The 10,895-nt window shown below is 40.4% G+C and overlaps 1 protein-coding gene across 2 annotated transcripts in view; it reads left to right on the forward strand.

The window, feature by feature from the left end:
- larp1 (La ribonucleoprotein 1, translational regulator) overlaps window positions 1-10,670 on the forward strand; it is a 56,611-nt gene extending 45,941 nt beyond the window's left edge. For both annotated transcript variants that reach the window (XM_031808508.1, XM_031808507.1), the window contains 3 exons: window positions 1,484-1,593; window positions 1,840-1,967; window positions 5,006-10,670. In XM_031808508.1, coding sequence (XP_031664368.1) covers window positions 1,484-1,593; window positions 1,840-1,967; window positions 5,006-5,230 — 463 coding nt within the window. In that variant the 3' untranslated portion in view covers window positions 5,231-10,670. The remainder of the gene's footprint in view (window positions 1-1,483; window positions 1,594-1,839; window positions 1,968-5,005) is intronic.
- The last annotated feature ends 225 nt before the right edge of the window (window positions 10,671-10,895 follow it).

Raw genomic sequence — 10,895 nt, forward strand, 5'->3', positions numbered from 1 at the left:
GGTACAAACACAACATGGTAGCAGCACGGTACAAACACAACATGGTAGCAACACGGTACAAACACAACATGGTAGCAACACGGTACAAACACAACATGGTAGCAGCACAAAACATGGTACAAGCATTATTGGACAAAGTCAACAGCACAAAGGGCAAGAAGGTAGAGACAACAATACATCACCCAAAGCAGCCACAACTGTCAGTAAGAGTGTCCACGATTGAGTCTTTTGAATTAAGAGACTGAGATAAAACTGTCCAGTTTGAGTGTTTGTTGCAGCTCGTTCCAGTCGCTAGCTGCAGCGAACTGAAACGAGGTGCGACCCAGGGATGTGTGTGCTTTGGGGACCTTTAACAGAATGTGACTGGCAGAACGGGTGGAGGTTGAGGGCTGCAGTAGGTTTTTCAGATAGGGGGGGGGTAATAATAACCAAATTTTTCTAGTATAACAAATTTAGCCCTGGTCTCAAACACTCTCAAGCCCACGTGCTAGTGAGTAGCCAGCTGAACTTTGATTTAAGTCTTATTTGCTCGTTAACAAGGCAGAGCTGTTGAACTGTTGTGAGTACACCTTCCTGTCTGTTTTTCGATCCACTTGGCCTGTAAAAGTTTTTTAAATGTTTAAATCAAGTGGCCTACCTAGATAAGATGATGCTTATTTAATGACAATGATTTTCCAATTCCTTCATAACAATGCGTATGTTTATGCTCATTGCACATTTAGAAAAACACAGACTGGAAACACAACGAGTGTTTGTCTAGAATGCGGTACGTGGTATTTTCCACAATCATGCTCATTGATGATCTCGTTTTAGTTTAGGTTTCTACATTTTGGGACATAAAAAGGGTAGAAAGGTTATTTTCTCGTCTTTTACAGTAAAGTAGTGTCTAAGCATTTCGGTGTCCATATGACTTTAAAAAAATAATAATTATGTATGTATTTTTTTCCTGTTGGGCCAGTCCTCAAATGCAAACAGCTAGTTTAAGCAGCTTGTCAGAGAATAAGTTAGTCTTCTGTTGTTGTGAGTGGCAAGGGGAGGGGCTTTGGTGTGGGAAGATGCACAGGAGGAGGGGCTAGGTGTCTGTGAAATGGGAAGATGCACAGGAGGAGGGGCTAGGTGTCTGTGAAATGGGAAGATGCACAGGAGGAGGGGCTAGGTGTCTGTGAAATGGGAAGATGCACAGGTGATGAAACCAAAAAGACACGGAACATTCATTATTTTTATTTACAAAAAATGTGATGCTCGGCGATTACAGGCATTTGGGACATTGGTTTTAGCGTGTTCATTTGAATGAATTCTATATAGCGCCAGCCCATATAGTTCAATCAGCCATCCTACTGGGTTGGAATAAAAGCCAGAACTGTGTAGCCTTCCAGGATCTCAGTTGCCCACTACGGGTGTTAGATGAGTGTTCCTTCAGTCTGCATGATCACCACACAAGGCAGATTGTAAAAAAAATATATAATAATGTTGTCTGTTGCAGGTACGGTCTGGAGTGTCTGTTCAGGTACTATAGCTACGGACTAGAGAGGAAATTCAGACCAGATATCTTCAAAGACTTCCAGGAGGAGACCATGAAAGACTACGAAGCTGGTGAGAGGTCGCCTAGGGAACGCCCAACTGTACACATTCTCACCGTGCAGTAACTCTCCGTACTATGCTTCTAAAAAGGAGTGCATTTCTACATCCCAAATGGCACCCTATTCCCCATAAAGTGGGCCACTTTTGACCCAGAGCCTTACACAGGGATTAGGATGCCATTTTGAGACTTATCCTTAATGACGTTAGCCCCCTTAACACTGTCCCTTTTTCTTCTTTGTGTGTCCCTGTCTCTCACAGGCCAGCTGTATGGACTAGAGAAGTTTTGGGCGTTTCTTAAATACTCCAAAAACAAGACCATGGAGATCGACCCCAAGCTGCAGGAGTGCCTGAGCAAGTTCAAGCGTCTTGAAGATTTCAGAATCGATGTAAGTAGAGAAATCTGTGAAATAATTTTTTTCTTTTCTACAATCACTTTTTACTACTTGGGAAACCTGTTTTTTTAAAGTGTGAATTTAGACATGTTTACTACAACTTTTACTACCAGCCACATGTGTGAATAACAGCCGTTTATATAAGGCTGTTATCAGAGTGGTATCATCAGGGCTCTTAACGTGCTACCAATTTGGTCAAAATATTTTGCTGTGCGACCAGAAGTTCTATTCTGGAAGTACTGTGTGACTGGGGGAAAAAAATCTCCCAAATAATAATTGTAACTTCGTAGGGCTGCAATCCCGTTAATGGGATGATATGACAACAGCCAGTGAAAGTGAGGGGCGCCAAATTCAAACAACAGAAATCTCATAATTAAAATTCCTCAAATATACATGTACCTTATACAATTTTAAAGTTAATCTTGTTGTTAATCCCACCAAAGTGTCCGATTTCAAATAGGCTTTACAGCGAAAGCACCACAAATTGATTGTTAGGTCACCACCAAGTCACAGAAAAATTCAGCCATTTTCCCAGCCAAAGAGAGGAGTCACACAAAGCACACAGAGAGATAAAATTAATCACTAACCTTTGATGATCTTCATCAGATGACACTCGTATGACTTCATGTTACACAATACATGTATGTTTTGTTCGATAAAGTGCATATTTATATAAAAAAATCTCATTTTACATTGGCGCGTTATGTTCAGTAGTTCTAAAACATGCGGTGATTGTGTAGAGAGCCCCATCAATTTACAAAAATACTCATTATAAATGTTGATAAAAATACAACTGTTATACATGGAATTAGAGATATACTTCTCCTTAATGCAACCGCTGTGTCAGATTTTTTAAAAACGTTACGGAGAAAGCAAACCATGCAATAATCTGAGTACAGTTTTCAGACAACAATGCAGCCAAAAAGATATCCGCCATATTGGGTAGTCAACAGAAGTCAGAAATGGCATTATAAATATTCACTTACCTTTGATGATCTTCATCAGAATGCACTCCCAGGAATCCCAGTTCCACATTAAATGTTTGATTTAGTTCGACAATGTCCATAATTGATGTCCAAAGAGCTACTTTTGTTAGCACGTTTGGTAAACAAATCCAGTCAGGAAGCGCGTTCCCTAGTTGCAGACGAAATGTCAAAAACGTCCGTTACTGTCTGTAGAGAAACATGTCAAACGATGTATGGAATCAATCTTTAGGATGTTTTTAACATAAAACGTCAAAAATGGAATAACCTTTGAACCGGAGAATAACCTTTCCGACCGGAGAAATCTTATATCTGTAGAAAAGCAATGGAATGAGAAATACCTCTCATATGAACGCACATGGTGACACAATTTCCCCAGTTAAAATAAATTCATGTGAGCAGGCAATATTAACTAAATATGCAGGTTTCAAAATATATACTTGTGTATTGATTTTAAGAAAGCCGTTGATGTTTTTGGGTAGGTACACATTGGTGCAACGACAGTGCATTTTTCGCGAATGTGCTTGTGAAATCACCTGTTTGGTGAAGTAGGCTATGATTCAATGATAAATTAACAGGCACCGCATCGATTATATGCAACGCAGGACAAGCTAGATAAACTAGTAATATCATCAACCATGTGTAGTTAACTAGTGATTATGTTAAGATTGATTGGTTTTTTATAAGATACGTTTAATGCTAGCTGGCAACTTACCTTGGCTCCTTGCTGCACTCGCATAACTGGTAGTCAGCCTGCCACGCAGTCTCCTCGGAGTGCAATATCATCGGCCATGATCGGTGTCCAAAAATGCCGATTACCGATTGTTATGAAAACTTGAAATCGGCCATTCCGATTAATTTGTCGACCTCTACTTCATTGTTGGGGTCGGCAGGTAGTCTAGAGGCTAGTGGTAAAATAACTGAAAGGTTAGGTTGGATTGAATCCCCAAGCGGACAAATTAAAAATCTGTCATTCTGCTCCTGAGCAAGGCAACCCACTGTTCCCCGGTAGGCCGTCATTGTAAATAAGAATTTATTTTTAACTGACTTGCCTCGTTAAAAATACTTTATTTTTTTAAAACTTAGGCTCAAGATGCTTTTGGGAAACTGGGCCGTGGTAATTTGACCAGTTCATTTTAAACATTTGGGTGCACAGAAGATGAATGATCATCGCAATGAATTAGACACATTTCTTGCATGTCCTCGTCACAAACCTGACATTTTGAGACATTATCTATGTAATGCATCTCAATAGGAAAATGGTACTCATACACAATGTCACAAACCTGACATTTTGAGACATTATCTATGTAATGCATCTCAATAGGAAAATGGTACTCATACACAATGTCACAAACCTGACATTTTGAGACATTATCTATGTAATGCATCTCAATAGGAAAATGGTACTCATACACAATGTCACAAACCTGACATTTTGAGACATTATCTATGTAATGCATCTCAATAGGAAAATGGTACTCATACACAATGTAGGAACCTAATATTCCACAAATGACTTAGTCATTTCAATGACTGGTGTTTGTATCAAATTTTAGCTTTTATAATAGACTATTGTATTTAGTGTTACATATTAGCTTCTAAGGCACAACATGTGTTTGGAACATAGCTAGAATTCATTATATTGTATTTTCTGGTGCTCCTAACCTTTTTAAGTGGGAGCACCAGTGCTACCAATATTTTTGGTAATGATCATTTAGAGCGTTGGCTATCATACTCGTTTGACAAGCCTTTATCAGAGTGCTATCATGCTCCGTCAGTCTTTTGTAGGTTCAAGGTACTGTGCAAGTGGGTTTGTTAAACATTAACAAAATGGCAGCCATTGCTGCAAGACTCGTCTCTTGGCTGCCCTGTTCACACTGTAGTTTTGGACTCCACCTCAAATGGCACGTAGGACTCTGGTCAAAGTTGTGCACTAGAGGGAATACCGTGTAATTTGGTGACGCAGGCTTTTGTTACAGAACGTTCTGTTAGAATGTCTGTGGGGCCCCAGTCAATACCAAATCTCACCATTGTCCTTCCTTTCAGCCCCCGATGGAGGAGGGGGGTCGCAAGAGACACTCATCCAGTGGAGACGGTCGTCGCCGCCACCCCTCCCAGGGTTCCAGCCGCCCCCACAGCCAAACTGGCTTCGGCCCGGCCCCGATCGCCCAGGCCCCCGCCAAGGATGATGCCAAAAACAGCAGCCAGAGCCAGCGACCCTCGGCCCAGGCCTCGGCTACCACCGCATCGGACACCAAGCCACCAAAGTAAACCCCCGGACAACCCGCGGATCAACTCAACGTCATCAAATCCTTTTCTGCAACACAAGGGGGTCCAATGGTTCACGCAAAGCATGAGAGAATGACTTTGATGAATGTCTCGTGATTGAAATAAATCAAGGCTCTTCCATTTTTAATTTCTTTTGTTTGAAACAGAGTTTTGTCTTGTTGGAGACAAAGACTATTGAAGGAATGGATGAAATGTTCCATTGTAGTTTTTTTTTTGCAAACCTTAGCAGCATATATTCTCCTGGTGGTTACAATGTGGGAATGAAGATGGTTTTTTGAGCACATTTGATGGCAACTGCAAACCTTGTGGCCCCCTTTCTATCGTTGGACCTCCTTTCCATTTGACACCATCTGTTGGCTGACAGATGAGTGATTCTTCAAGATCTGATCTTTTTTTTTTTTTTTTTTCTATGGGGTGAGTGGTGGATTGGAAACTGATACTTTTGAGAAAAAATTTAAGAAAAACAATATTTGACTTGTTTTGGGCTGGAGGGAAGATCAAAATCAAGAAGAAACCAAATTATTAAAATAAAAGACTTGTACCAGTCCCTCAGTATGAGCAAGATCGTTGAAAGTTGCCTTATTTTAATGGTTTTTCTGCTTAATTTGTGCCCGCCACCTTAATGTCGATTGTACAGCATTGATAATTGCAAATATGCAACATCGGTCATCACCTACAGTAGTGGCCACTCAGTGACACCCCCCCCCCTGCCTGCCAAACAGCACCCCTTCTGAACTGTCTTCCAAGTGTCATATGGTCTGTTACAAAGCCTTCCCACCCCTTGGTGTGTTTGCAATTTGTGCTAAAATGCTTTGCTGGGGGGTGGCACACCCACCCCTAACACACCCCCCCCCCACCCCCCCAAATCACCAGCCTCCCAAGGACAGTCTGCGTCCAGCCATCGATCTGTTCATCCTATCATCCATCCATTGTACACCATTCAGGCTACAGGACTGGAATCACCAATCCGGATGACTTGACGACAGAGGAAAGGCTCTCAGTCCCAGTAGATCTGGCATGCTGCGGCAGGTGCTTTAGGTGTGTGGTGGGCTTTGTTTTGGGGGGGGGGGGGGGTGTAATGGCCTGCTTTCCAGGGCTAAACAAGACACGGCTTCAGTCTGCAGCTTGGCATGGCCTGTACCCCCGCATCCCACCACCACTCACACACACACCAGTGTTTCTTCCAGAGAGTGGTGGCTCTACTCTGTTCTTCTGGAGAACTGTAACCAATGGACAGGCTATGTATCACCTCTGACCCTAACCAACCTGTTATATTCCCCTACATCCAGTCAGATCAACTATAATAATCTAGTTTAGATAACTTAATCTTTATCCGACATGAGTACTGATGATATCAAATAGATGATTTTTTTTTTGTTTTTTTGTCCACTAATGTAAATGTGAATTGGACAGATGAAGAGAAATTACACCCCCCGGCTACTGGTTTTATTGTTTATAGAACAGATTATATATTCATTCGCCTTACATGTGTATGTATGTACTCAAAACATTTTTTTTTTTTTTATGTTCTCATCTCTTATTGCTTTTTAATTTGCTGTGTTACATGCTAGGGTATGTCTCTGTATTGAATGTGTGTTTGAAACCTCTGGACTTTCAAGAAATGGGACAATTAGTATAGTACAAATAAAGGGAAATTTGCATTAGGGCATCAACTGACATTTTAATGCAACAACAGACATTACAAATTTCCAGGAAGTAGAGTTCAACTCCAAATCAAAGTTAATTAGCAACATTTAATTTTGATTAATTTTGTTGACAAATTGTGTGATGTGAATCGCTGGTGTGTTCACGCAAACAGCAATTTAGAACGAATTGTATCATGAGTTAATGTTGGTGGTTGAATAGTCCCCCTAACTAGTTATTGATCAGTGACGTACAATAGTTCAATATAAATTAGCATAAAAAACAGTTAAACTATACCGTCTGCTGGAGGGGAAATGGGGTGATTCAGATTCACTGGTGGTTCCCCCTGTGTTAGAATGTCCAGTTGTCTTCATGTTTAGTTTTTTTTTGTTTCAAATGATATCTTTATTAACCCGCCCCGTCATTGTTGAACAATTTACAAGAGTTTTTAGCGAGAATTAGCTATGTTTTAGCTTCTTTTTTTTTTCTTCTCCCTTTTCTGTTTTGTTGTGGGCTTATTAGTTCAATGGAGCTGCGGGGTCAATTCAGGAGGCTGATATGAATCACTCAAGAAATCATTTACTTGAGGAATAAAGACGGGAAGAAAAAAAGATACACGACAAAAGTCCCAACCCAGTTAATCCTCTGAGAGGATGTGGTGTGTCACCAGGGGGCGCCCTTCCAGACAGCCACACAGACAGATGTCCCCTGTGCCCCCTCCACCAGGATAGAGGGGGACAGGTGCTCTGGGGTCCAGCCTTTTCTTTAGCATAGTGACAAACCCTGTGGATGGATCAGCGGGCGCTCCGATGAACTCTAGGGGGCGCCATGTCTGGCATCCTGCAGGGTCAGGTGGACTGGGCCAGACTTTTGAAGAGAAAGAAGAAGAAGAAGAAGAAGAGGGAGGACGAGGAAGATGGACGTAACCCGCCTTGGGTTTGTCAACGATGTCACTATTTGAGAGGATGTGAATGGCTATGATGTCTGGGAACTGAACTAGGAGAAACAATTCCATAAAAGCCATATAAACAGAACAACAGCTGTATATGAACCATTAAAAAAATGTTAATAGTTCATTATCTTTAACAATATCCCAGGCTTGTCATGAGAAAAAAAAAAAGATTTAAAATAAAAATAAAATAAAAAGGAACCCCAAAAAAATATATAAAACTGAAAAATGTAAAATACTTGAATGAGATCTTGTATTATAACATTTAATATTCATAATATCTGCTTTGTAGGCTGATGTGATTCGCTATTAGTGTTATTTGTAATTTGTAGTAATTATGCTTTTCCTTTTTATTAAATACAACAACAAAAAAAAACACAAAATGGACAAAAAAAACCTCACCCACCGCCTGTCATCGTCCTCTTTATTTACTTGTTTGTCTTTTGCTGTGGGGATCTCCAGAAAGCCGAATGATTAAATTAGCCAGCTAACTTTGGTAAACCGCTACATATAACCCTTGTTTTTCTGGTTGAATAAGAAAGCAAATTTGGTATACATTATTGCATTTGGGAAAGTATTTAGACCCTTGTGACTTTTCCCCACATTTTGTTACATCCTTATTCTAAAATGGATTCAATAAAATACGTTCCGTCATCAATCTACAAACAGTATCCCATAATGACAAAGCGAAAACAGTTTTTTTTTAGAAATGTTTGCTTTACTTATTGCAAATTTAAAAATAAAAATAAGATATGTGTTTATCTACTTAAGTATTCAGACCTTTTGCTATGTGACTCGAAATTGAGCTCAGGTGCATCTTGTTTCCATTGATCATCCTTGAGCTGTTTCTACAACTTGATTAGAGTCCACCTGTGGTAAATTCAATCGATTTGGACATGATTTGGAGAGGCGCATACCTGTCTATATAAGGTGCCAGAGGGGGAAAAAACAAGTTATGGGGTCGAAGGAATTGTCCGTAGAGCTCAGAGTCAGGATTGTGTCGAGGCACAGATCTGGTGATGGGTACCAAAACATTTCTGCAGCATTGAAGGTCCCCAAGAACACAGTGGATTCCATCATTGCTAAATGGAAAAAGTTTAGAACCACCAAGACTCTTCCTAGAGCTGGCCGCCCGGCCAAATTGAGCAATCAGGGGAGAAGGGCCTTGGTCAGGGAGATGATCACGAACCTGATAGGCACTCTGACAGAGCTCCAGAGTTCCTCTGTGGAGATGGGAGAACCTTTCAGAAGGACAATCATCTCTGCAGCACTCCACCAATCAAGCCTTTATACACCTTAAATACAGGTGTGCCAAGATTGTAGCGTCATACCCAAGAAGACTCATGGCTGGTATCGCTGCCAAAGTTGCTTCAACAAAGTACTGAGTAATGGGGTCTGAATACTTATGTGAATGTAATATGTTGTATCAATTTTTTTTTACATTTACTATTTCCAAAAAAAATCTGTTACGTGGTATTGTATGTAGATTGATGAGGGGAAAGAAAACGATTTAATACATTTTAGAATGAGGCTGTAATGTAACGAAGTGGGAAAAGTCCAGGGGTCTGAATACTTTCTGAATGCACTGTAACCTGCTCCAGGTTTAGGCTAAATTAAGGGCTAATGCAGCGTTCACAGGCTAGGAAACTCAAACGTACGACTTGCTAACTGGTTACAATTATACACGTGCCTCGTTCAACCGGAAATATCAGTTTTTTTAGTGTCGTTTTAGCACGTGAACGGGGCATAACTCTTATTTATCCTGAATGATGTCTGAGCTGCGAGTAGAGGACCAATGAGATCATACTAATCTGTATTACAATGGTGGATATTGCTCGTTCCACCTGCCACTAACTCTAGCAGGTTTGTAATTGCGCGTGCCTGTCGCACATGGCTAGACGATGTGAGACAATGCTGAAACATATATCCGTGGGTGAATCAGTGCAACATTTTCATGCGTCAACTTCTTTCATTTTGATTATCTTGCAAATTCAGCGGGCTACGATGTGAAATAGGCTTTTAGAAGTGAAGTTTCTTATTTCTTTTTAAACTTCTCGTTAAATGCCGTCTTTGGTGTCAATGCACAACCACAATCATTTTTTTTCTCCCCCCAATCGTATGATATAAGGATTGTATTAAGTCATACAAAAGTGTGCCTGACGTTTTAAATGCATTCTGTCAATTACTAAATGTGTAATGTGATAGGTATTTTAACATTTACCATTTTCTAAAAATGATTTAATCAGTCGTCTTCCTCAAATGAAGGGGATGATGACGCAATCTTTGGAGAGCGGGAGGGAATCTGATTTCATTGGTCCTCAACACGCAGCTCAGACGCTTCGTTCAAAATAAATAGAGTTAGTCCTGAGTTGGTTTGCCGGTTAGTTCTGAGGGATTCGTTGTCATAGAATTGTACCTGGCTGTTTTGGTGAGCCATATCCGTGGTACCGGTTATCCCAAATTGAACCCGGAGTTGACCAAAGTTACCTCGCTAATTTCTCAAACCTGGTTTGTAGTGTAATGAGGCTCTGACCACTGATAGATGATATTGGTTAGACTAATACTAGGGTTGTAAAATTCTGCTAACTTTTACAGAAATACTGGTTGGAGGATTCCGGATGTCCTGTATATACCCTCTGGGAATATTCCAACCGGGAATTTTGGGGAAAATTACCTTCATTTTCCAACCCTTACTGTAGCAGACTATTGATTATGTGTGAGAGAATGAGTATAAAATATTTACAGATGTAACGATGCTGTTGAATGAGTATAAAATATTTACAGATGTAACAATGCTGTTGAATGAGTATAAAATATTTACAGATGTAACGATGCTGTTGAATGCTGGTTTTGTGTCAACTCTCAGAAGAAATTCAAATAACACATCTCATTTCTTTCAAAGATTTTATGCTACAATGCACAGAGTTGACAGATCCCCACCCTCCCATTTATCAACCAGGGCAGAGGTTGTACATTACAAAATGGTGACAAGGATGGGATTGTTGTATGGTATTCCATGTATCTACAAACCTAACATTTAGGCCTGTCAAATGA

This window comes from Oncorhynchus kisutch, linkage group LG28 (genome assembly GCF_002021735.2).
Source record: "Oncorhynchus kisutch isolate 150728-3 linkage group LG28, Okis_V2, whole genome shotgun sequence".
In the NCBI taxonomy this organism is placed as follows: Eukaryota; Metazoa; Chordata; class Actinopteri; order Salmoniformes; family Salmonidae; genus Oncorhynchus; species Oncorhynchus kisutch.